Below are 27,385 nucleotides of genomic sequence, written 5' to 3' on the forward strand. Positions count from 1 at the left end.
CGCCCCGGGAGGACCACGCGCCCCGGGAGGAGCACGCGCCCCGAGGACCACGCGCCCCGGGAGGAGCACGCGCCCCGGGAGGACCACGCGCCCCGAGGACCACGCGCCCCGGGAGGACCACGCGCCCCGGGAGGAGCACGCGCCCCGAGGATCACACGCCCCGGGAGGACCACACGCCCCGGGAGGACCACGCGCCCCGAGGACCACGCGCCCCGGGAGGACCACGCGCCCCGGGAGGACCACGCGCCCCGAGGACCACGCGCCCCGGGAGGAGCACGCGCCCCGGGAGGACCACGCGCCCCGAGGACCACGCGCCCCGGGAGGACCACGCGCCCCGGGAGGAGCACGCGCCCCGAGGATCACACGCCCCGGGAGGACCACACGCCCCGGGAGGACCACGCGCCCTGGGAGGAGCACACGCCCTGGGAGGACCACGGGCCCCGAGGACCACACGCCCCGAGGACCACGCGCCCCGGGAGGAGCACGCGCCCCGAGGACCACACGCCCCGGGAGGACCACACACCCAGGGAGGATCACACGCCCCGGGAGGAGCACACGCCCCGGGAGGATCACACGCCCCGGGAGGAGCACATGCCCCGGGAGGACCACGCTGTGCTGGCCCGACCGACGGCAGCTCCACTGGCAGAGGCCTTCCTTGCCATTCACCACTGTCAGCTGCACGTGTGTAAAACTTGTTCTTGAACTCCTGGTCGTGTCGTGAAAAGAAATGCTACTGCACCACGTTTAGGAACATATCAACGCCTTTTGAGAGTCCCGTGTGGGCCAGTTAATCCAGGCCCTGCTGTGAATGCTGATGTGTGCACCCCTTTCCTCTGCCGGGGCGCCCAGGTGTGCAGGACCAGCAGCCGTGGAGCGGCCTGGCACCTGGAAGCCACCTTGTCCTACAGAGAGAAACTTGGGGGGGGGGGTGCTCACCCGCACATGCTCTGTTCAACGGAGACACTTCCGGAATGACATCATCCCCTTATATCCAAGGGGAAGGGACTTTATGGACCTATTTCTAGTCAACCATCTCCATAGCAACTACCTTGAAACAGCTGCAGCAAACAGCCTAGGGCCACTGTCAGGTAAACGGGATCCGCATGAGCCCTGGTGTCCCCTGGAAGGAGAAGGAGCAAGCCAAGAGGACAGTCCCCAGCCCTCCGTGGGCCCACACACAATAAAGAAAGGCGGACCACAGCAAGGTGCCTTCGTTCGTACCAGAGGCCAGAAGCGGTGCTTCTCCCGCGGGGGGTCCCGTCGGCCCAGGCGGGGACGGGGAACCGCGCGCAATGACGCGCTTCCAAGTGTGAGACCAAGATCACGGCTCCACAGCCTTCTCTCGAGAGCCAGATGCGCTTAGGCAAACTACTGCCAAGAGGGCGTTTCCTGAGACGTGGTGTAAACACGACTGTGGCCCCTCTGAAAGCTGCCCGGGGGACGGTCCAGCTGGCACCAGTGGTGAGGAGAGAGGGCAGAGTGCTCTGATCCGTGCCACAAATGAAACCGGAGGAGCACGGAGCCACTGAAGGGACCGCACGGAGCAGAAGGCAGTTGGTGACACTCTGTTCAGCACCCAACCCGAGTGTAAACAGTAGACAACCAGGCTTAAAAAGGGAGTGAGACAAACTCATCTTGACAACAGTCAGTCTGACAGCTTCCTTCAAATTAATCCAACGCAGGTGCTTTGACTACGGAATAGAATGCGTGAGAGAAAAACGCATGCTTTCTCAGACACAACACAAATATTTATAAAACTTCTGGCAAGTGAAAGGTTTCGGTTCTTTCTGCTTCGGTTCTGAGTGAAATTCCTCCCGCTGGACCACAATGCATCCCGAGGGCAAGGGACAGGGGAATACGGGTTCCACCCTAGAGAGGACGGAGACCCCAGGGAGAGGGACCCCACGCAGAGACCCCAGGGAGAGAACCAGGCAGAGACCCCAGGGAGAGAACCAGGCAGAGACCCCAGGGAGAGACCCCAGGCAGAGACCCCAGGGAGAGAACCAGGCAGAGACCCCAGGGAGAGACCCCAGGGAGAGGGACCCCAGGGAGAGGGACCCCAGGCAGAGACCCCAGGGAGAGGGACCCTAGGCAGAGACCCCAGGGAGAGACCCCAATCAGAGACCCCAGGGAGAGGAACCCCAGGCAGAGACCCCAGGGAGAGGGACCCCAGGCAGAGACCCCAGGGAGAGACCTCAATCAGAGACCCCAGGGAGAGGGACCCCAGGCAGAGACCCCAGGGAGAGACCCAGGCAGAGACCCAAGGCAGAGACCCCAGGGAGAGACCTCAATCAGAGACCCCAGGGAGAGGGACCCCAGGCAGAGACCCCAGGCAGAGACCCCAGGCAGAGACCCAGGCAGAGACCCAGGGAGAGACCCCAGGGAGAGACCCAGGGAGAGACCCAAGGAGAGACCCCAGGGAGAGACCCAGGCAGAGACCCAGGGAGAGACCCCAGGCAGAGACCCCAGGGAGAGATCCCAGGGAGAGACCCAGGCAGAGACCCAGGGAGAGACCCCAGGGAGAGACCCAGGCAGAGACCCAGGGAGAGACCCAGGCAGAGACCCCAGGGAGAGACCCAGGGAGAGACCCAGGCAGAGACCCAGGGAGAGACCCAGGCAGAGACCCAGGGAGAGACCCCAGGGAGAGACCCAGGGAGAGACCCAGGCAGAGACCCAGGGAGAGACCCCAGGGAGAGACCCCAGGGAGAGACCCAGGCAGAGCCCTATGTCACCCACCTGCTGCTCCTCCCACCCAGCCCAACCTGCAAGTCCCCCTTGGCCACCACTCCCTCATCACTGGTCACACTGGCTCCTGCTCCTCAGTTAGGTCTCAGCTCAGAAGTCACTTCCTCCAAGAAGTCCTCCCAGACCCCACAAATAAAAGAACAAAACAGTCCCAAGCTCAGTACGCTCGATCACCTTCTACCCATCACTCTGCTTTGTTTTACTCCCAGGCCGGGGGCACGCTCCGGTGTAAGTAAGTGCTCTTGTTCCAGCATCTCCACGAGAACGAGCCCCTCAGTGAGGGACAGGATTTCCATCCTGTTGGGATGGAAGGACACAGATCCCTGCTGTGTCCGCGGCAGACAGCACTGCCCGGCCCAAAGCACTCTGGGTAAGCGTCTCTTTAATGAATAATGCACCTGTTCCTGAGGTTTCCTTGGTTCCCAAACCCCTTCCCACCCTGGTGCTGGATAAATGCCAACTGCAGATACAGTCTTTGAGCGGGGTCTCCTTTTGTAGAGAGAGTCGGCCTGGCTTGTGGGAGTCACACAGGGTCTGTGGTGGGAAAGGCACTTGGGGACTGAAGGTGCCCTCAGCTCAGCCTGGTGCCGAGGTTGCCCCCTGCCCTCGGGGCGTGGCAGCCGCCTCCGCCTCTGCCTCCGCCTCCGCCTCCGTCAGAGGAAGGCTTTTTGCCAGATGAAAAGTCCCATCCATTCTAAATGATCACTTCTGCATACGCTTCTCTTACAGCTGGACGTTCCCTGGGTATGACTCCCTATTCCATGGTCCACCTGTGTCTCCCTGCAGAGGTTCCCAACATTTGCAGGTGGGGTATGTCAGAATCATTTTCTTTCTTAATCCAAGTCAGACCTCAAACGACCCAGGACTCGAGAAGAAACGCCAGGACTCCCTGAACGGATATTGCACGTCTGAGCCTCTGGGGCCCACACACCTGTGCACAGTCTGATCAGCGCCTGGCTCTGGAGCAGGGGGGCCGTGCGCCCTGATGTCCACCCTATCGGCTGCCCCCCTCCAACGTTATCAGCTCTGCCTCCTGGGCCCACGCCACACACAGACTCTTAGGTTGGGCGGACAACTGCCCTTTTCAGAAGCAGACACAGACACGGTTGTGTGACCGTGTTCCCAGCTTATCTTCTCCAATCAGCCAGCCCTGGGCCGCCCGCCCTCGTAACTCACCCACTGTGAAGCCACCTCAACCCCCAGGGCCAGGCCAGTGTCCTCCTGCCAAGGAGAAGCCGACCCGGAGACGGGTCACACCAGGTCTGAGCCCTGCACTGTCAAAGCCGAAAGTACCCAACGGCATGCTTTCATGTGTTGACAAATGTTTACTAAGTGATCTTTAAGTGACAGTTCCTCTGCTGGGGACACAGTGGCAAATGCCATGGATGCCCGCCCGCCCCCCTGCGTGGAGCAGACCTGCACAGACACCTGCACAAGTGACTGTGACATCAGTCCATGAAGGGAAGGCACGAGAAGCCGTAAGAACAGACAGATGGGGTCGTCTAAGTCTGGAGTCTGGGGCAACAGAAAGGCATGTCAAAGGGACTTCCCAGAACGAGCCGCTGAGCCCTGGCCACACACACTGTGCGGGGTGGTGGGCGGAGGGCTGGGACAGAGCAGGCCTCGGCCAGATGCTCCGCCTCAGATGGTCCTGAGAGGGCTCTCCCCTCCCTGCAGGACCCCCTCCCCTGCAGGGTCCCCCCTCCCCTGCAGGTCCCCCCTCCCCCCTGCAGGTCCCCTCCCCTCTGCAGGTCCCCCCTCCCCTGCAGGTCCCCTCCCCTCTGCAGGTCCCCCTCCCCTCTGCAGGTCCCCCCTCCCCTGCAGGTCCCCTCCCCTCTGCAGGTCCCCCTCCCCTCTGCAGGTCCCCCTCCCCTCTGCAGGTCCCCCCTCCCCAGCAGGTCCCCCCTCCCCTGCAGGTCCCCCCTCCCCCCTGCAGGTCCCCCCTTCCCCCTGCAGGTCCCCTCCCCCCTGCAGGTCCCCCTCCCCTGCAGGTCCCCTCCCCTCTGCAGGTCCCCCCTCCCCTGCAGGTCCCCTCCCCTCTGCAGGTCCCCCTCCCCTGCAGGTCCCCTCCCCTCTGCAGGTCCCCCCTCCCCAGCAGGTCCCCCCTCCCCTGCAGGTCCCCTCCCCTCTGCAGGTCCCCCCTCCCCTGCAGGTCCCCCCTCCCCTCTGCAGGTCCCCCCTCCCCTGCAGGTCCCCCCTCCCCCCTGCAGGTCCCCCCTATCCTGCAGGTCCCCCCTCCCCTGCAGGTCCCCATGCCCAGCAGGTCCCCCTCTCCTGCGAGTCCCCCTCCCCTGCAGGTCCCCCCCTCCCCTGCAGGCTCTCCCCTCCCTGCAGGGTTCCCATAGGGCCTCTTCCTTGCCCAGGCCACCCTGACCAGCCGACCAGCCGACAGGCCCGCTCCCCAGGATCCCCCACTCCTCGCGGGCACTCCCACCCCACCCCGCCCACTTCTTCCTCACGCTGGTCCCAGCTGTCCCTCACACTGACGTGGACACACCAGGATGCCACAGGCATCATACACTCTCTCTTTTTAATAATTTTTAAATGGATAATATGTGTTTTTATTTATTTCTCTAACATATTTGATATAAAATATGCATAAGCCTGACCTGTGCTGGCGCAGTGGATAGAGCATTGACCTGGAACGCTGAGGTTGCCAGTTCGAAACCCTGGACTTGCCTGGTCAAGGCATATGTGGGAGTTGATGCTTCCTGCTGCTCCTCCCCTTCTCTCTCCTTCCCCTCACTAAAATAATAAAAAATTTTAAAATAAAAGAAAATACTCATAAATTGGTTTTAAAAATGCACCTAATCTGGGGTCAGAGTCTGTGCACTCCCGAACCCTGAGCAGGAACGGCAGCGAGGGTGCCCCCGCCCACGTCCGCAGGGGCAGCACGCACCCACAAGACGCACGTCTGCTGCTTTGCTAACAAAGAGAGACCACGTTTTAGGCCTCAGAGCAAATGTTCAGAGGGAGCTAGACTCACTTCCATCCCCAGAAGTGAAGAACAGACCCCCCCCCTCCCGATGGAAGGCAGACATCGCGGAGCCATGAACCCAACCAGAGAGCAGCTCAGAAGCTACACAGCTGCAGGGACCCTTGACCACCAGTGTCCACGGCAGCACAGGTCACCTCACCCAAAACGGCCGTCAGCCGTGAAGCCACCAGGGCCAGCGTGTGCCCGATGACAGGTGAGGGGACAGCCCGAAGGCGGTACGCAGAGACCGTGGCGTGCTGTGTAGCCTCAGAGAGGAGCGCGGCTCTGACACAGGCTCCAACATGAAACCAACCGTGAAGACACATGCTCCGTGAAACACACCAGACACGAAGGGCAGACAGTGGAGGACTCCGCCCCTGCGGCACCTCAGATAAACTGATGTGTCCGCTGCCAGGGGAGGGCAGGAGGGAGGACGGGGAGTTGGCGTCTGACGGGGACAGTTTCTGTCTGGGTGGGAGCACGTGTCGCAGACGCAAGGCGGTGACGGCTGCACAGCACGGGGAACGCACTCCATGTCGACGAGTCGTACATGAACGGCGATTCAATTTCAGGTTGTGTGTACCTTACCGCTCCCGCCAGACAAACGTACCCACCACTGAGCTAGTCTTCCAGACGAGGACCCTGAGGTCCTCTAAGAGGATCTAGTCCACAACAGCAAATCCCTGTAAAACATCGCTGTCACTCGGCAGAGGGCTGCAGAGGGCGTCACCAGCCCCTACAGTGGGCCACGGTAGAGCCAGGGGGAGGTAGCTCAGTTTCCAACTGGCACAGAGAGAGACAGTGCAGGGGAAGGAACCAGGGCTGTGACATTTGCCGAAAGGGAGTTTATGTGCCGGGCACGGTGCCAGGTGGCTGTGTGCGTGCCGCATGTGGTCTTCACAACACCACACCCCCGTAAGGACTGGGTTACACAGGCAAAATGCAAGGCACACGAAGCAGAGAAGGACGGTGGCGTGGGCTGGCGGGCCCGGGGCGCAGGCAGAGCTGCAGCGCCAGCGGCAGCAGCACCAGGCTCGGGGGCTCAGCCGACCCCGCTCACCCAGCTGGCTGCATTAAAAAAATAAAATAAAATAAAGACAGAAACACACAAAGGCACCATTCTCCAGAGAATTCTAACAGGACCAGAGGCTCTGTCCTGCAGGGAAGAAAAGGAGCAGGTGCCGACCCCGGATGACCCAGTACTGGAATCGTCAGATCAGGACTTTAAAGCCGCTATTTTAACCACCGGCTACGAGGCAAAGCTGAGAGAGAGACAGGAGTCCTCAGCACAGAAACACGAGCTGATTTTAAAAAGAAAATCTGAGGACCGCAAAATACAATATGCAAAATAAAAATTCACTAGATAGGCTCAAGAGCAGAATGAAAATAAGAGAGAAAGTGGGAACTTAGAGACACAGCAACAAAAAGTAGACAATGTGAAGGACAGAGAGGAAAACAACTTCAAAACAACAAGCAGAGCCTTAGGGGCCTCCAGCATAACATGCAGCACTCACGCACTGGAGTCCCGGAAAGAGAGGAGAGGTCGGTGTTGAGGGGGGGGGGGGGGCTGCAACCCCCGGAACAATAATCTCAGAGTAAACAGTGTCCAAATGCATCACAATCAAATGCAAAAGATGAAAGATTTTTTTTTTTAATCTTGAAAGAAATCAGTGGCCCTGGCCAGCTGGCTCAGTGGTAGAGCGTCAGCCCAGCATGTCCGATTTCCAGTCAGAGCACACAGGAGAAGCACCCATCTGCTTCATCACGCCCCCTCTCCCTTCTCTCTCTCCTTCTCTCTCTCTCTCCTTCTCTCTCTCTCTCTCTCCCTCTCTCTCTCTCTCTCCTCCCGCAGCCATGGCTCAATTGCAGTGAGTTGGCCCCAGGCACTGAGGCTGGCTCTTTGGCCTCCGACTCAGGTGCTGAAACAGCTCGATTGCCAAGCAACGGAGCAACAGCCCAGGTGCGCAGAGCATCACCCCCTAGTAGGCTTGCTGGGTGGATCCTGGTCGGGTTCCTGCGGGGAGTCTGTCTCTGCTTCCCCTCCTCTCACTAAATAAAAAATAAAGAAAGAAACCAGAAAAAAATGACATGACACATGGGATAGGAGAATGATTCAAATGAACCCACATGACCAGAAAAGAGCACAAGGACACGGGGAAGGGATGAAAGCCGAGAGTTGTCAACACAGAACCGTCTCCCTGTCTCTGGGGCGAACATCTCCCGAGAACCTGCCGACACAAAGACTAAGAGAATCATCAGCCGAAGACCTTGCTCTAGGGAAAGTTTTTAGCCTGAGGGGAAGTGATCCCCGAGGGAAGCAAGGCACCTTAGGAATGAAGAGATAGCAGCAGAAATGGGTTAGGTAAAATGTAACAAATCCATCTTCATTGTTACATTTTTTTTAAATGTATACATGGACAAGCAAAAATTGTAACACGGTATTAGGTTTTCTGCTGTTTGTAGACATACTATACAGAAGGACTTCAGCACCCAAGAAAAGAGAAAGGAACCAGGCCCTGGCCGGTTGGCTCAGCGGTGGAGCGTCGGCCTGGCGTGCGGGGGACCCGGGTTCGATTCCCGGCCAGGGCACGCGGGGGGGGGCGCCCATTTGCTTCTCCACCCCTCCGCCGCGCTTTCCTCTCTGTCTCTCTCTTCCCCTCCCGCAGCCAAGGCTCCATTGGAGCAAAGATGGCCCGGGCGCTGGGGATGGCTCTGTGGCCTCTTCCTCAGGCGCTAGAGTGGCTCTGGTCGCAACATGGCGACGCCCAGGATGGGCAGAGCATCGCCCCCTGATGGGCAGAGCGTCGCCCCTGGTGGGCGTACCGGGTGGATCCCGGTCGGGCGCATGCGGGAGTCTGTCTGGCTGTCTCTCCCTGTTTCCAGCTTCAGGAAAAAAAAAAAAAGTCAAAAAAAAAAAAAAAAGAGAGAAAGGAACCTATGGGGTTATAAAGTATCTATATTTACTTGATGTGTTAAGATGTTAACTCTATAGTAAACTGTATGTTTGTAGCAACGCAAGTACATACAGTATAAATATACTTTATATAAACATATATAAACTATGAAACCTGTGGAAAACTAGAGGGATCCCTTGGAAAGAAATCTGTAGACTTTTAATTTTATGCTTCCATTAAAAAAGACTCAAAAATGTTAAACTAAGTATCCAACTTAAGGAGGCACAAAAGAAGCAAAGAAGGTAAGTGACTCTCCCCCAACCAGCCAGCAGAGACGAGATTCAAAACCAGGTCTCTCTGCCTCAAAGGCTGTAACCTTCTCCTTATGACTTCTCCGGAGGGCGGGGGAGCCCCAAAACCAGTTTGAGAAAGTCTTGGAGGTGGCGTACAATAAGAAACATCTCAAGGCTGAACTGAGGTTGCTCAGGGAAACGGTGGTTAAGCTACCAGAAAAGTAAAAGGTCTAACATTCAAAATGATGCCAACCAATTTGTGCACTAGGCATACGTTTTGAGTTATTTTAATTTTCCTGTGTACTGGACCTTGCCTTTCTGAACACTTTCTGGCTTGGCTTCCACTGTAGTTAACTCACTAATGCTTTTCTAAAAATTAGTTTGGGGGTGTGACCTCAGCGTCCTGCTGGGCCTCATGGCCTTTCTGGGCAGTGAATGGGATGGCATCCTTGCCTGCAAGCTCCTTCTAGCTGGGAGGCTTCGTCCCCTTGTGATTACCCCACAGAGGGTCTGGCGACTTTAAGCCTTTCCTCATCCTGGCCCCAGCATCGCCCAAATAACAAAGCGCCCAGCACTATCTGGGCAGGTATCAGTGCCTGGGAATTGTTTTTTACTTTATATTTATTTTATTACTATTTCTTTTTCTTATTTTCCAAGTGAGAGGGGAGACAGAGAGACAGACTCCCGCATGCACCCTGACTGGGATCCACCTGGTAATCCTCATGGGGGACTGATGCTCTGCCCATCTGGGGTCATGCTTGCAACCACGCTATTTTTAGCACCTGAGGCAGAGGCTTCACAGAGCCATCCTCAGCATCCAGGGCTGATGCACTCAAAACCAATTGAGCCATGGCTGCAGAAGGGGAAGAGAAAGGAGAGGGGGAGGGGTGGAGAAGTGGATGGGCGCTTCTCCTGTGTGCCCTCACCGGGAATTGAACCCAGGACTTCCACATGCCAGGCCGACACTCTACCACTGAGCAAGCCAGACAGAGCCTGTTTCTGACTTTAAAAAATAAGAAAATGCCCTGGTAATTCTGATTTCTCAATGAAACTCACTTTCAGCTGAAAAGAACTTTTCAAAAAGTTTACCCTCCTCTCTGTTACCAAGAACACCTAGTCAGGGATTTGTTTTAACAATTTAGAAAATGCCAAACCACAAACCAAAAGATAATCGTTTTTTGGGCTCCCACCAAGACTGACTGTTTTCTCTCGGGGACACGCCTCCAGTCAGTGATTTATGAGCTAGAGTAATAACACAATTATAAAAATGACGCATGTCTTTTTAGACATGAAGTACTTTAAATACTATCACTTCAGCAACAGAAGGTAAAATATCCTAAAACAAACGAACACAACAAAAAATCTGGCTCTGACCCTCTCTCGAAATTAATATCTATACCTTGTAAGACCCTTGTTTCAAATTGAGCGCCCAAATATGTTACTAGTCACAACTCAGTGCAGTTCAGCAGGCCTGTGTGCTCTGTTTTAACCCACGAAAGCCCACCAGTTTCAGCTATTTTCACGAGCAAACCCTACAACCCAGCTCAAGGTTAAGATGACTAAATGGTAAAACTCTTAACCAAGTGAGTACAGAGAGAACATAATACAGCCACCCACGACAACCCACAGCAAGCAGCAGGCTCGGTGCTGGAAAGCTGGAAGCTCTTCTCCTAAGGTTGGGGACAGGTCAAGGACGCCCGCTCTCACCGCTTCCGCTCAGCACAGCACTGGGAGTCCCAGCCCCAGCCACCAGACAGGAAAAATAAATAAAGGGCATCCAAATTGGAAAGGAAGAAATACAACCATCACTATTTGCAGATGACATGATACTATATATAGAAAACACTAAGATTCCACCAAAATAAACACAACACACACACACACACACACACACACACACACACTAGAATAAATCAATGCAGCAAAATTTCAGGATACAAAAATCACCATACAGAAATTTGTTGTATTTCTATACCCCAATAACAATCAGGATAAATTAAGAAAACAGTATCACTTACAATTGTAGAATAAATTTAATCAAAAAGGTAAAAGATCTGTACTTTGAAAACTGCAAGACACAACAGAAGTAAATTTACGGGACATAAATAAATGGAAGGATTAGAAGAACAAAATGTAAGAATTAACATTGTTAAATGTACTTCCTGCCTAAAGCAACCTGCAGAATTCAATACAATCATTAACATACCAATGTCATTCTTCTCTGCACTAGAAAAACTAACCCTAAAATTTACACAGAATCACAAAAGACTCTGAATAGCCAAAGAAATCTTGCACAAAGAACAAAGTGGGAAGTACCACAGGCCCTGTCATCAAACTAGACTACAAAGTTACAATAATCAAGATGGTATGGTACTGGGAAAAAAACAGATACATAGATCAATGGAATAAAATAAAGACTCCAGAAATAAGCCCTCGCCGAATAAAGAGTCCAGAAATAAGCCCTCACCGATATAGTCAATTAATCAATAGCAAAGTAGGCAAGACTACGGTGGGGTAGAGACTGTTTCTTCCATAAATGGTGTTAGGAAAACTGAACAGTTACACACAAAAAAGGAAGGAAGGGAGGGAGGGAGGGAGGGAGGGAGGCAGACACTGGAGCACTTTCCTGTACCATATACAAAAATAAACTCAGATGGGTTAAAGACTTAATTGTAAGACCTGAAACCATAAAACTTCAGGAAGAAAACACAGGCAGTCAACCCTGGGAGCTAATCCGTCATCTTAAAAGCTGGGAAGGAGTCCAGCACTGACCCTGTGGCTCTATGGGAACTGCAGCCCTGGCGAAGGTGACAGAGGAAACCATCGCGTGATGAAAGTGCCTCAACCAGGAAAGGAAAAGGACGTTGGAGGACTGCTGTGTCCCACGAAGAAGTGGCCCTGGGCCCTGAGCTCCAGCAACAGGTCACAGCACAGAAAGAAGGGGACGCGGAGGCCAGGAGCCTCAGGCGGAAGAGCAGGCCACTCCCCGCGGGCTCGCCAGACGTCCAGCTCCCGGCCCGCTGGGCCTCTGGGCCCAGCTGCGCATTGGCAGAGGATGTCGAGGACAGAGGGGACAGGTGGGCCGTGAGGCCGTGAGAGGGCGCGCAGCAGAACCCGGAGCGTGGGAGAGTCTGCAGGTTAAATGCCCTGGATTCTCCAGAAAGAAACTGTTAGGAGGGGGATGACAGTGGAAAAGACATCTATAGACTGAGTTTGAGTCTGAAGACACAAACTTCTGGTAAATGGACAAGAGTACAGAACAGTCATCTTGATGATAACACTACAGACAAGACATGCGGGGAAGAGTCGGCTGTGAAGGCAGCATGGTGGCTGCTCTGGGGACAGAGCGAGGGTGAGCAGGGTGTGACGCGTGGGCGGGGTGCCTGTGGCAGGGAGCAAAGCTCTCATTTCTGACTCCGGTGCTGGTTACAGCAAGCCCGCCCGAGGGCATCTCAGACTCTGGGCAAGTGCTTTCTGGGACTGTGTGTTTTCTTGAACATTATAAAGGTTGTTTTTTATTTTAATAAAATAAAAAGAGAATAATTTATATCACTTGGTTAACCTGTCATAAATAGAATATTAAAATAATTGCTACATTTATTCAAAAGGATTATATAATCCATATTATAAAATAATTACAGGAAAGTACAGAAGCTTCTGGAATCCCAGGCAGCTTCTGTAGCCTGGGGGAGGGTCAGAGCCAATCTTCTGGTGGAAAAGAAGACTGACCCGTGACAATGACAGGGCAGCACCACAGGAGCCCTTTCCTTGACCTGGTCAGGCTTGAAAGACGCCTGCAGAGGGAAGGACCTTCTCACGACCAAGGCAGGTCGTCCCATGCTCGGCCGTGGACCACACACCCCACCTCCTGTTTCACTGAGGGTCGCCGCATGGACCACCTTGCGCCCCATACTCCTACAACACTGGGTTACAACAGGCCTGGTGCGGAGGGCAGGTCAGGCTGCGGAGGGGCTGAGAAAACAAAACCTTAGCCCCTCGGGTCACTAACAGGTCCATTGGATTTGCTCCAACCCTTTCCAAACATGCTTAGAAGGTTTGCTTTTCCATTACGAGCCTTCAAGTACGTGACCAACACTCTCTGCTGGGAGCTGCTTGTCCTTGTCCTGGAGACGGGCACAATCTCTTCACCAGACGCTCACGGGGCCTGCACAGCCAGCTGTGACCGGCCCCCACCCCGTGCCTGACCGGCTGAGAGGTTCTCGGTGACAAGGGCCCTGTTGCTGGAAGTTCAGGTACAGAACACTGCACACAGAGGCCCTCCGCCACCTGCCCATGTATCTTACAGGGACCACATTCTGAGCCGCTGACGCATAAACACGAGGCCAGTCTGAACTCAAAGCCCTTTAAAGACACTGCATCAGGTGACGTCACAGACTGCTAACATGAACTCGTGACGCGTTGAGAAAGCTGCCACACCTAAACAGCACCCAGTCACATCTGTGCACACAGAGAAGTGGCCAGGTTTCCGCACAAGTGATGTGAGAGCCAGGCTGGTCTCACCTGCCCCCCCACACACTCTGCTACGATCTATCGTCAGACGAGAGAGCCCCCGTCTGCCAGTGGTGCTGCCGCTGCCCAGAGGAGGGTGACACTGACACAGACAGGTGAGGTTTGGCCTGGAGCTGGGAGGGGCACTGGGTGCAAAGGAGGATGGGGCTGGGTCCTCGTATCAGAATCGTCTCCCTCGAGTGGCTGACCCATCAGTTCCTGTCACTGCCGCCCCTCTGCACTCCCCACGCCCTTTGTCCTGCGAACCCTCCACGCCCCCGCTCACCACTCTCCCGCCCAGTCCTTACAGCCCTGGCCTTCCCCTGCGGTGTGTAAACACTCACAAGTGTGCGCACCTGCCAACGTATCTCCATGGAAACCCCGAGTCCCACTCACACACAGCTGCCTGCGAACGGGCGGCCGCTGTTCCCACAACCTCTGAGAAAACACGCGGAATCCCACTTCCTGGGCCCACCCTGTGCGGGCGGCACGGCCCAGGGGAAAGGGCTGGTCCTGGCTCAGGTGCCCAGGAAGGTCCAGAGCAGGGCAGGGCCGAGCCGGGCAGGCAGGGACAGCACTCTGCTCACGGGGTCCGCGGTCACAGAGGACGCGCTCGGCCCCGGCACCTGACCACAGCAGGACTCTGAGAACCGGGGTTAAACAAGATCCACGTTACCCCCCATTCTAGAGAAGGCGATGAGTGCACAAGAAGCCCAGAGGCATCCGCGCCCACTGAGCCCGACTCAGCGTCCCCACACACGGCTCCAGGCGGACACCAGGTCAGACTGCACGTCAGACACCCTCTTCCCCAAGCGCAGGTGCCCTGGCCCGTTGCTGCTCCTCCGGGCAAATCCGCGGGGGGGGGGGGGGGGGGGGGGCTGGGCTGGGGCGGGGGGGGGGGAGGGGGCCCTGGCACATGGCTCTTCCCCGAGCCCTTTCCGGCCACCAGCAGAGCAACAGGACAACAGGAGGCCCGTGAGCCTTACTCACCGCCTGCTGGATGCCGGTCTTCACCCGCTCGCTCAACATGCCCTCGAAGACGAAGGAGTCGCCGAACTTCTCAGCCTAGAAGGAAAAGCAATCGATCCATCCAGACAAGGCTGTGGCAACATGGTTCACATCTGTCATTCTCTTCGCGTGGCTAAAGGGATTCTTCCTGTCCAAATCAACTTAAGTTTATCTTGTAACTTCTAAGAGGATTCAGAAATGACTTAAAAGCCCCTGGTTTCCTATTACAGCGACTGTCCCTTAGAGCAGTGGTCCCCAATTCCCCGGGCCGCAAACTGGTACCGGTCTGTGGGCCATTTGGTACTGGTCCACAGAAAAAGAATAAATAACTTACATTATTTCCGTTTTATTTATATTTAAGTCTAAATGATGTTTTATTTTTTAAAAAGGACCAGATTCCCTTTGTTACATCCGTCTAAGGCTCACTCTTGACGCTTGTCTCGGTCACGTGATACATTTACCCGTCCCACCCTAAAGGCCAGTCCGTGAAAATATTTTCTGACATTAAACCGGTCCGTGGCCCAAAAAAGGCAGAGGACCACTGTCTTAGAGGGACCATTTCCACTCAGGGCTCGTCTGGCTGCTGAGAACGCAGCGGGAAGAGGCTGGTTAGCTTTTGAGAATGTGATCGTTCCCACTGACAGAAACACATCCCCCAAGGACTCAGGGTGACTCTGCCAATACAATAGCATCTTTACTTGTGAGATTTCATAAGCAACCGCTGTCCTTGGTTCTGGCCCCAGAATCTAGCTGGAGGAATAAAACTGCATTGTCTGCTGACACTCTGACTCATTCTAGCTCCACGAAGGTGTCAGCTGCGCGGACAAGCGGGAAGCAGCACACGGAAACCTGCCCGCTGCCAACAGGCACAGAAGACAACCACCTGGCCCGTTTCAGGAAGTTCTCGAGAAACGGGACCCCACGAAACCGAACTGGAATGCTGCTTTGCTTTCCACATTCACTCCCAAGGTATTTTTTTAATTAAAAAAGATGTTTTTAGGCCCTGGCCAGTTGGCTCAGTGGTAGAGCGTCGACCTGGCGTGCAGGAGTCCCGGGTTCGATTCCCGGCCAAGGCACACAGGAGAGGCACCCATCTGCTTCTCCACCCCTCCCCCCCTCCTTCCTCTCTGTCTCTCTCTTCCCCTCCCGCAGCCGAGGCTCCATTGGAGCAAAGATGGCCCGGGCGCTGGGGATGGCTCCTTGGCCTCTGCCCCAGGCGCTAGAGTGGCTCTGGTCGGACAGAGCGACGCCCCCTGGTGGGCAGAGCATCACCCCCTGGTGGGCAGAGCATCGCCCCTGGTGGGCGTGCCGGGTGGATCCCAGTCAGGTGCATGCAGGAGTCTGTCTCTCCCCGTTTCCAGCTTGAGAAAAATACAGGAAAAAAAAAAAAGGATGTTTTTGGCCTGACAAAAAAAAAAAAGGACAAGAACTCCACAAGCTGAGGGCCAGGGTCAAGTCCTTCAGGGAGAAAAATCCAGGAAGCCTACAAAACAAGTATACTTCAGACACAGACACGCTCATCCACGAGAAAGCCTCTCTCTTCCCGTTCCCACTTTGAGAGCCTGGCTGGGTGACTCAGCGGCCACAGCGAGAGGCCTGGACGGACCAGCACGCCCACGAGCCGGTGGGCGCTGGACTCGAACCGGAAAGAAGAAGAGCTGTGTCTCTGCAGCTAGGGAACGCTTCCAGGACAATCGAACTGCAATATTCCGAGAGGGAAAAGTGGCCTTGCCTTACGCGCCACCGGTCACCTCAAGGTGCCCACGTGGACAGTGGCGCTATTGGCATATTCAAGCAGTAATGCAACAGGGTAGAATGGCGAAGGTCACAGGCCCTAGGCTGCCCTGGCCCGTCCCAGCACCCCACTCACCGGCCATGCAACTCCAGGCAAATCACTTTCCTAAGCCACAGAATGCTGCCTGAAACATGACCTGCCGCGCGGAGAAGCCAGGAGAACTAAATCAGACCCTACGGATGCACAGTGCCCAGCACGGTGCCAGCCGCACGGGAAAAAGCGCTGAAAGGGCAAGGCCTCCCCCCACTCCAACCCGCTTACCTCAGTCAGATAGCCGGTGGAGTTCACGAACTTCTCGAAGTCCGCGTTGCTGACCTCGTAGGCATCCATGTAAAAGGCATCCAAGGTGACTCTCCTCGCGGGCGCTTCCCCGTCCTGCTGAATCTGAGGGTCATCTGTGCCCATCGTGAACACACCAGCGGGGATGGGGACCATCTGCAGTAATTGCAGGGGGGACACAGGGGTGAGGCCATCGGAGCCAGAGTGAATCAGTGTGAAGAGGCCAGAGCCGGGCACACAGCGAGCACCCACCACGGAAACCACGGTCCAATCCATCAGACCATCCCACGCTCCAAAGAAAGTGAAGGACTAGTCACAAGAAGGAAGGCATACTCTTTAGAAAAGTAGATCTTTAGTCAAAACTCTCTGTGATACGAACAAGGGCATGCCGTGGAAACAGGTCTGGTGACAGCCACCTCCCTGCTAATAACTGGAGTGCACAGGCACGGAGAACACTCCACACACGTGTGTCCTTTTTATACTTTCATATGCTCTCGTTCTCCTGAATTACTGTTAAAAGCAAGTGTAACAATGCCACAGGTAACGTCTTTAAAAACTCACTGCATGCATGTGGGGCCCCAGTGACAGTGGGAGAAAGGCTTCGATCACGGCAACGGGACAGCTAAAGAGTTTATAAGGGACTATGTCTTGTCCTTGTTGTGTCCTTGTCCTTAATTAATTCCTCACTGGGACTCTTAACAGCAACTACTTGCTTCCCATCAACCACCACGAGGTCCCACTTTGTGTCGCCACTGGCTGTCTTTGAGGCGTCTGCCCTCAACTCTGCACCTGCGTTTCCCGATCAAAAAGGAGCTCGTCCCTCTGTGCAAAGACGGGGCGCAGGGCAGCTCTCCCCTGGTGCCCTCAAAGGTTCACCATGCCCCCCTCTTCACCCTCCCCCCTCGGGGCGGGCACCCACAGTTCTAAAACAATCACGACTTCCACTGCGGACGCCTGGCCTCGTTTCTTCCTCTCTCTCTCTTTCCTGAACCACCAGACCCGAATAAGCCAAGTTTCCGTCCTGGAGGCTGTAGATAAAAATAGCCCGATTGCTCTGGGCAGGTCACCATTTCCAATTTATACTAATGAAGTTTCCTGCCCTACAAATGTTGAATGTTGTCCTAGCGGAATCCAGCACAGGCGTGTCCCTCCACAGGACCCCAAGCCAAACAAAACGAACCAATTTAATCAAGTCTTCAGTGATGGTCCAGATTCAAACAACCCATTCCTCCCCAAAAGCAAGTTATAACCCCCTCTGTCACCACAGTTCCTGCTACCGTAGCTCAGGCCAGAGGCACAGGTTATGTCAAGAATGACTAAAACCTCCCTGGCCAGTTGGCTCAGTGGTAGAGCGTCGGCCCAGCATGTGGATGTCCTGAGTTAGATTCCCAGTCAGGACACACAGAAGTGCCTACCTGCTTCTCTACCTCTCCCTCTCTCACTTCTCTTTTTCTCTCTTTCCTCCTCCCCTCCTGCAGCCATGGCTTGATTGGAACGAGTTGGCCCCAGGCACTGAGGATGGCTCCATGACCTCCAACTCAGGTGCTAAAAAGAGCTTAGTTGCTGAGCAACAGAACAGTGCCCCAGATGGGCAGAGCATCGCCCCTTAGTGGGCTTGCTGGGTGCATCCCCAGCAAGGGGTGCATGCGCAAGCCAGGGGTGCATGTGGGAGTCTGTCTCTACCTCCCCTCCTCTCACTGAATTAAAAAAAAGGGGGGGGCTTTAAAAAAACAAAGAAAGTAAAGGAAAAATGACTATCAATCTGACCATGCCCCTCTCCCATAATACCGCACTTCCTGAATTTAGAAAAAATAACTAAGGGTTAGAATTAGACCAAAGTCATCTGCACATGGAATAAAGGGAAATCAAGGGGAAAAAAAGAGATAAAGAACAGCCTCCTGTGAAATCTTGTTTGTCTTTTTTAATTTTTAAATATTTATTTGACTTTTTAGAAAGAAAGAAGGGAGTGAAGGAGAGAGAAACAGGAACATCAATCTGTTCCTGTATGTGCCCTGGCTGGGGATCAAACCTGCAACCTTTGTGTATCGGGACAACAAAGAAATCTTGTCTTGATGACAAGGCTACTTCCAATACAATCATTAAGTTAAAAGTCCTTGAAGGCTTATAGGCTGTGTTCTCCATGACCATTTGTCTAATAGCTTGCAATGCCTGTAAACACTATAGAAAGTGGATGCAAGAACTAGCCAAAGATGACCCATGCAATACCAGTCTGGACACAAAACCACTCTAAAGAGATGAAGAATGTATCTCATAAATGTGATTCAAAAGACTCTGCCAGCCACATCCCATTCTGGAACCAATAGGAGGTTGAAGCACTTAAATGAGGAATGTTAAGTACTGGCCAGAAGGTTCTAGGTGAATTTTTGAGGCATACCAACGTGTACCTGCAAAACAACTGTGCTGTTAGTTGCCAGAGAGATAAACAGGTACAAGGCTTCTTCTTCAGAAGGGAGAAATGGGTTATCAATCACCATGCAAATTAGAGAGGAATTAAAATCAATGAAGGTCAATACACACCCAACACTAACCAGGGCCCCCTACCACACAAACGCTAAACACTAATACTAACGCAGGTCATCCTTCGAGGAACAGGAAGAATCGAAAAGGTCAATAATTATACGAATGGAGAAAAAATGAGAAGCTACCAACCCCCTAACACTCTATACCTGAGACACAAAATTGTGGTCCTGACCCCCGGTACCCTCACAGCCTCGCTGGGGAGAGACACTAACAGACCAGCATCTTTGATAATTGTTGGGTCAGGGTTACGCCTTTACTACTGTGGCAGCAAACCAAAGGGCAGAAGGGGAAGAAACCGCAGAAGGTCGGGCAAGGCCTGCTGAAGGAAGGAAGGATGTTCCCTGTCACCTAAATTCTGAAAACTGAGGTCAAAACTCATCCAGAGGAAAACAGAGGAGGATGGAAGCAGAGAAAGGCGTAGCCCTAGGTATACAGGAAGGAGCACATCTTCAGGAGTGAGAAGCCCCGGGTCCCAGTTATGTTAAGGGGTTCCCGCAACCGCACCAACGCGCAGAATGCCTTGCAGATGGAAAGGAGGCAGTGACAAGCTGTTCATGTTACGGGAGATGTCCTGGCACTCGACACATCCAGGCAGTGTGTAAGTCAAGGCTCGGTCATGAGAAGAAGGCCTCTGCTGTGGACTGAGCCCTTCCCACGTGCTCAAGTGCCAGGGACAGCAGGACAGGACAGGCCCTTGCCCTCGAGAAGCACTGTCTTCTGGAAGAGACTGCCTCGTGGGCGTGCGACGATGGCAGAGACACCGAGACCCGGCCTTCTGACCCCTGCCCAGTTAAGGAGAGGGACCCAGCACGTCAACCCCGACCTTCTGAGAGCTTCATTCATAAGACAGAGGGCAGGGGAACAGGAAGTAGGGGGTAAGAGGTGGGAATGATGGACAAATGTCCTCCAAGCCAACGCCCCACGCTGGGAACGAGGCGGCGCCCCAGACGCGGGCGCGGGGAGGCGGAGGGCGGAGGAGGACGCCCCGGGTCCGATCAGCAGGCGCCGCTTGGGGTGCGGCTACAACCCCTCTCCCGGCCCAGGCCGGCCCCTGCCCGCCCCCCGGGGACCGAGAGAGCACCTTGGCGGGCGCGGGCGGCCGCTGTCCAGGGCCCGGGCCCGGGGCGTTCGCCTCCCGCGAGTACCGGTGCGCGGCCGCCGCGCTGCCGGGGGCCCCGGGCCGCTGGGGGGCGCCGCAGCCGCACGAGCCCGCGAGGGACGTCGCGGTGGGCCCCGCGCCCGCCCCGGCCTCTTCGCCCGCCACCGCCCCATCCAGCAGCACGAGCAGCGGCAGCAAGACCACTAGACCCAGCCCCGCGCCGCGCCCACCGGCCGACCCCTGCGCGGGCGCAGCCATGTTGTCCCGCGAGTCATGTGACTTCGTCGGTCACGTGGCTCCGCCCTCCTTAAAGGGGCCGACCCGCGAACGGACACGCGGTGGACAGGACTTCCCTTACCTTGTCTCCTCCTCTGTCCTGGTACCTCCTTTTCTGCTGTTGGAAAGACAGGACAAATCCTACTTGAACGCCTGGCCTTCCACAACCCCCACACCGCCCTAACATGAGGCGCCGCGTGATTATTTCTTGGATGAAAAACATTGTAATCAACCGTAGGTAGCGTTTGCTATGTACCAGGCACCAGGCTAAGGGAGCACTTCTTTTTTTTTTTTTTTTTGAAATCGCATTGAACCAGCACAACGATCCTGGCATAGCGGGTACACAGAGCAATTAAGTGACTTGCCCAGGTCCCATGGCAAAGAAGTGCAAAAATGAGACTCACATCCCGACGCACTGGGTCCCCGTGCCTCTCATATAAACTCCCAAGCCCCGAGTTGAACCATGAAGCTGCACTGTAGGCAATTAAAGAAGCTTCTCTTTTAACCAGGAACCTGGGAGATGAGCGTGGTGAAGACACGTGTCTCCAAGGGATGCAGTAGAGAAATCCAGATGGTGGGAAGCTTGCGATGGAGGCTCAGAGCGTGGTCCCAGCCCGGCCGCTGGACCGGGGACACCTGTTAGAAAAGCTCTCCTCTGTCGGAATCTGTGGGACAGGACGCGCCATCTGTGCTTGTCACAAGTTCTCGGGGAGATTCTCATCATGGTGATGCACACTAACGTTTGAGAACCACCGTTTGATACAACCCGATTTCTGCAGGGGGAAAAAACAATTAAAACAAAGAGATGATGAAGGTGGAAACGTATAGATTAAAAACATTTCAGCCACCTGCAGTATGTATAGAACCTGATTTAATACACTGATTCAAACCTACTGACCTGAACGTTTCTAGGATAAGCAGGGCAATAGGACCACTGAATAAATTATAATGTTCGATAAAGGAATTACTGTCAGTTTTGTTTTTAGTTTTTTTGAGTCATAGTGTTATTATTATTATTTTTAAGAATGCCTTTCTTTGAGATCTGTGACTTGAAATATATACAGATAAAAACGTAAACCCTCAAGGATTTGCTTCCCAGAATACGGGTGACGTGGAGGGTGGCCAGAAATGAAACACAAGTGACCCTGAGTTGATCATTGTTGAAGTTGGCTGATGGATATTTCAGTGTTTACTGTACTAGTCTCTCTAGTTAACGGACGAATTTTCGGTTTGAATCTTTTAATGTACAGTCCTATGGTGATCATTTCGCAATATATGCAAATATAGAATCATTATTTTGTGCACCTAAATCGAATATACTGTTATATGTCCATTACATCTGAATGTTTAAAAGATGGAATTTTTGCCCTGGCCGCCTAGCTCACTCGGTTAGAGAGCATCGTCTCGATAGGCCAAGGCGCTCCGCAGCAGGTACCCTGCTCTGGGTCCTCCCAGGGGCTCCGAGGTCGCTGCTACCTCCCCCCATTAAATAACGACCAATCGTCTCGCCCTCCTCCCTCTCTCTTCGGTGTCCTTTTTTTGTTTATTTTTTTTAACTTTGCTTCACGGTTTCTGCTTAGTAACAAGGCAGTTCCTGTTTCCAGGACGCTCGGGACCCTATGCGGCCCGCACACGGCGGCGCTCCCAACGCTCCAGCCCCCACCGTTTCCATTTCAAGTGTCCGGAGGGGGAAGCCCGGCTGCCGGGGCTCTTCTTCCTCCTCACACCCCCACGGGGAGCCTATGGCATAGCTGCACTTGAGTCAGGTTGTCATCTCTGGTCCAATCAGCTGTCATCAGAAGTTAACAAAACTGCGTGTGTGTGTGTGTGTGTGTGTGTGTGTGTCTGCGCGCGCGCCTGGGAGTGCATCAGCAATGATTGGTGGACCCACGCCGCCATTCGGTGGGTCTGGGGCGGCCTGAGAATTTGCATTTCTAACAAGTTCCCCGATGCTGTTGACTCTCTGCTCCTCTGGCCCATTTGTGAACTACTGCTTTCACGAAATACGCCACTAGTTGCTACCCCCTCGGGGCCTGTGCCGGGGGCCAGACTAGCTCCGCGATGGACTTCTCCAGCACAACCTATGCTCTGCCTTCTCCAAACCTTTCATCCAGTTACCTTCCTGCTGTGCCCGAGCCGAGGTGAGTGGTGAGAAAGGCGAGAAGAAGGCAGAATGGCACTAAATGAAATTTAGGGCAAGTGAAGGACGCTTTACGTGCCTCCGGAGAGAGAGAGAGGGAAGAACACTATGAGACATCACAGTCACGAGTCACTTCTTCATCCTCGCTTTCACAGTGTTTGAGGTCAAAATGGGAGAGAAGGATGATTCCCAAGGTTGTCAAGAAGGAAAAAGCTTCGTTGTAAAGGGGAAGTATAAATACATCATCCACATGTAATAGGTATATATATGTATATTTATATTTCAGACGCTCCTGCAAGGGCAGTTTTACTTTGAGTCCCCGTTTATTTAGAAAATGAAATGTCAAGTTGCTGCCATGGAGGCAGTGCATTAGGAAAGGAACCTGCATATTCAACACGTCAGAGCCCTGCCCGGATAGCTCGGTTAGTGGGAGCGTCCTCCCGAAGCGTAGAGGTTGCCAGTTCAATCCCCAGTCAAGGCACATACAGGAACTCGATGTTCCTGTCTCTCTGACTTTCTCCCCCTGCCTCTCCTTCTGGAAAAAAAAAAAAAATCAGCACCTGTAGATATTTGAAAGGTACAAATCTATATTCTATTTCCAGGCTCCCAGCAATGTTCAACATAAATGAACTTCCAATCTATGTTATCATTCTTTGGGTTCTCAAGAGTTTGTACATTCATGTTCTCTCCTTGTTCCTATCTCTTGAAATTTGCTACTGTGGTCTCTGAAAGAGAACGTTGTCTGAGGCTACAAGAGAAGAGGCTGATAGACAGAAAAATGACCCCCAAAAATGTCCATGTCCTAATCTTAAAAAATGTAAATATGTTAATTAATATGGCAAAAGGGCTTCTGCAAGTTCACACGGGTCCCTAGAAGCCACAGAACCCCTGCTGGCTGTGCTTGGAGGAAAAGGTAATATGGGAAGAACGGTCAGAGAGATGCACCGCAGTTGATTTTGAAGATGGAGAGAGGGGCCATGAGCCAAGGAATGTGGGCAGGTCCCTAGAAGCTGGACAAGTCCAGGAAACATCTTCTTCTAGAGCCCCCAGAAGGGGAGACCATGCTGCTAGCACCCTGGTTTTAGCTCAGTAAGACCCATGTTGGACTTCTGACTCAGGGAACTGTGCGAAAACAAATCTGTTAGATGCTGAAAGATCATTAGATGTTCGATTATTTGCTATGGCAGCAGTAGGAGTCTCACACGGATACGTATCCCAGTCCCAGCAGCGTCACTAGATGCAGGCTGGCATCCACAGCTGCAAGGGGCTGCCTTGCAGAGGCCAGGACGCGCTTTGGCTGGGGCACAGCGGGGTGTAGGGTCTGAGCACCAGAGGTGACTCTGCCCTCAGTCTCTCGCTCTCTCTGTTCTCCCTTGTCACCAGGAACGTGTGAGTGGTCGTGCATGGGGCAGGGGCAGGAACTGGAGGGTGAGCTCAGATGCCAGCTGTTTAGGGGCATTCAGACAAATGCCAACGGCCCGGTCCCTGGAGATTGTGAGGCCCCTGGAGCCATGGGAATTCTCAGCCCTCCTTCTCAGAGACAGGAAGCCGCAGGTCCCTGCCGGGCAACCCACAGTTCCTGCAGCCCTTCCCAGCCAGACCTCCCAGTTCCCTAATCACAGCCGGGGTGCCTTTGTGCCTGTAAAGCAGGTTCTGCAACTTCAGTGCCCCTCAGGACCCCCCCCCAGGGCTGATTAAAACACAGGGGAATTGCTGGGCCCCACTCCATGAATTTCTGATCACTAGATCTGGGGTGCAGCTCAAGAATTTGCCTTTCTAACAATTTCCCAAAGAATGCTGCTGCTGCCGGTCAGAGGCCCACAGTCTGGGATGCGTGGGCACGGGTCTTTATATAACCAGCACATGGGTTACAGGCTTTTGCTTTGCAAGTAGTAAAGTTTCATTAATAATACAAGGAGAGCCCTGGCCGGTTGGCTCAGTGGTAGAGTGTCGGCCTGGCATGCAGGAGTCCCGGGTTCGATTCCCGGCCAGGGCACACAGGAGAAGTGCCCATCTGTTTCTACACCCCTCCCCCTCTCCTTCCTCTCTGTCTTTCTCTTCCCCTCCCACAGCCAAGGCTCCATTGGAGCAAAGTTGGCCTGGGAGCTGAGGATGGCCTCTGCCTCAGGTGCTAGAATGGCTCTGGCTGCAACAGAGCAATGCCCCAGATGGGCAGAGCATCGCCCGCTGGTGGGCATGCCGGGTGGATCCCGGTTGGACGCATGCGGGAGTCTGTCTGACTGCCTCCCCGTTTCCAACTTCAGAAAAATACAAAAAAACAAAAACAAAAAAAATAATAATACAGGGAGAGCCCGGGATGCAGGCCACCCTTGCCGCTTACACACTGAAGGCTCTTGGGCAACTTACTTACATTTTGGGATTCTTTACTTTCTTCCTCTATCAAATAGGGTGAACAGAACTCTCTCTCCGGACTGCGCTGAGAATTAAATAAAATGGTCAACGCAGAGCGTTTAGCACGTAGTAAGACCTCAATAAGTGGTTTCCAAGGTGATGTGTTTACCATTGTTGTGATGGTGAGCAAGGACAAGTCACTGAGTGGGCCATATAAGGCACCGGTGTCACGTCCGCAGGGAGACCCAGGGCAGGCAGTAAGGACCGCCACCTGGAAAACGGTCTCCCGCAACCCTCAAAAGTTCTCCACGTCTCCCACCCACCCACCCACGGAGGATCGTGTAACTTTGTAACTTAAGAGGTCTCCCGGAGGGAAGAGTCTGAGTAAACTGCTTCACCCACAAAAAGAGAAGAAAAAGGAAGCAGAGCGTTTTTAAAAATCTTTTGAGAAAACTGGTCTAACAATAGAAAGAGGAAACTCATTTGGGTGTGAGGCAGGCAGTGGCTCTAGAAATGAATAAGAGCAAACCGGGCCAGCAGCCCGTTAATTGGAAAATAATTGCAGGGAAGGGAAGGGAACGGTGCCACGCTCGCCCCGCTGGGAAATCGGACAAAAAGGGAGAGTTTGAGGGTTTTTTCCCTCCCAGTTCTAGGGTCAGCGGTGTGAACAATCATGTGAAAAAAAAAAAATATGTCACCCTGGTGTGACTCCATTGTCCTCTGTGAGGAATTCTTTCTCTGGGTCACAGCAACAGAAGAGCCGGCCGGGCCGGGTCGCTGGCAAACGAGGACCTCCTTGTGACGTCCCCACGAGAAAGCGTCTCTGGTGGAAGCCGGCCACGTGGATGGACTAGCCAGTAACTCCGTGTGAGCAGTAGTGGATTTATTATCATTCACCTAGTAACGTGTGCATAATAAGAGGTGTATAATAAAGGACTTTCGCTGTGGCTTCTGTCTTGAAAGTCACAATAATAAATGCTGGTTAAGAGACGAGTAGGTTAAGGACGCTAAGCTTAGTGGCGTCACTATGGGAAGTCTGAGGGTCAGGGACCGAGCTCCAGCATCCAGCCTGGCTGGCAAAGGCTGGCCTCCCTCCCACCTGGCAAAGCCTCCATGGGCCGTGTGGTATGGACGGACCAGTGAATCTCCTGGTGGCTGTTCCTTCATCAGCAAAAGAAGGCATGATGTGGATCACTCACTTCCAAAATTTCCACTCTCGAGGACCCCTTTCCACAATTTCCCGTTCAGCCGAAGGGTTGCACATTGTAAATAACTTTGGATAACCAGCCCATGGGTTATGGGCTTTTGCTCTTGCAAGAAGTCAAGTTTCATTAATAGTAAAAAGACCTCGCGTCTAGTGAGTACTTGTTATCTCAGCTCAACAGCCCTGTGAGGGAAGCTCTATCACGTCCCCCACTGGACGGGTGAAGGCCACCCAGGCTCAGGGAGCTTAAGGAAATTACTCACCTGAAAGGGGGCCATTGTGGTGCCGTACCCACGGTCACAGAACTGGTCGGTGGTGAGCCGGGATTTGGAAGTGGGTCTGGGACCTCCGTGACGCGACTGCATCCCCCCTGCTGCTTAGCACGGTCACACCGACTCACAGGGTGGCGGTGGCTCAGGGCACGGTCACACACGGCTTAGGATGGGACAGGAAGTTGTCAGGAAACAGGCAGTTCTGGGTGCCGGCCACCTTCCACCTATCTCCTGGCATCTCTCCTGGCCTGTCCCCCTCGGTCCCCTCAATTATTTCTGCTCCTTCATCACTTTAATTAGCACAGGCTCATGCCACTCTGTGACCTTAACATTTTAGGCCTCACAGTCCTCTACCCTAGTCTCTTGTTTCTCCATTTAAATATGAAGAACAGGAACGTGATTGACCCAGGTCACCTTTGCACACGAGGCTGTGATGCAGGCTGCAGGGTGTGAGGCCGGGGTTGTGACCTTCCTGGTACTAAATACAGCGGCCTGGGCTGTGGGTGGCCCCTGCCCTTGAATAGTGAACATAGCTCCCCTTACAGGCTTGTTATATTTCAGGCTTTTCCCCAAGCTTTTCTCATGAACCCTGATAGCAACAACCCCATCAGATCGACCCTCTGATGGGTCCCTTTCCAGGGAAGTAACTTACCTAAGCTAGTGAGTGACAGGTCCCAGGATTTGAGTCCAGCATTGTTTTTTTTTTATTTTGACAGCCGTATTGAGAAATAATTCATACAGCATATAATTCACCCATTTAAAGTGTACACTTTCATGGTTTTAAAAAAATAATAATTAGAGATGTACAGTCATCATCCAAATCAATTTGGAACATTTCATCACCTCAGCCAGAAATTCCAAACCCTTTGGTGGTCACCCCCATTTCCCCCAGCACCCCAGTCCCTGCTCGCCCTCGGCAAACGCTGACCTACTTCCCGTCTCTGTAGATTGGTCCCTTCTAGACCAGTCCTATGGACGGAATCACGTGTCAGTAGCCCAGT

At 53.8% G+C, this 27,385-nt stretch overlaps 1 protein-coding gene across 1 annotated transcript in view; it reads right to left on the reverse strand.

Moving 5' to 3' along the window:
• The window catches only part of SUMF1 (sulfatase modifying factor 1), a 50,455-nt gene extending 30,044 nt beyond the window's left edge, over positions 1-20,411 (reverse strand). The window contains exons 1-3 of the mRNA XM_066245312.1: positions 20,123-20,411; positions 16,483-16,656; positions 14,409-14,483 (exon numbers count right to left, since the gene is read on the reverse strand). Coding sequence (XP_066101409.1) covers positions 14,409-14,483; positions 16,483-16,656; positions 20,123-20,398 — 525 coding nt within the window. The 5' untranslated portion in view covers positions 20,399-20,411. The remainder of the gene's footprint in view (positions 1-14,408; positions 14,484-16,482; positions 16,657-20,122) is intronic.
• Positions 20,412-27,385: the final 6,974 nt, after the last annotated feature.

This window comes from Saccopteryx bilineata, chromosome 10 (assembly GCF_036850765.1).
Source record: "Saccopteryx bilineata isolate mSacBil1 chromosome 10, mSacBil1_pri_phased_curated, whole genome shotgun sequence".
NCBI classification, from domain to species: domain Eukaryota; kingdom Metazoa; phylum Chordata; class Mammalia; order Chiroptera; family Emballonuridae; genus Saccopteryx; species Saccopteryx bilineata.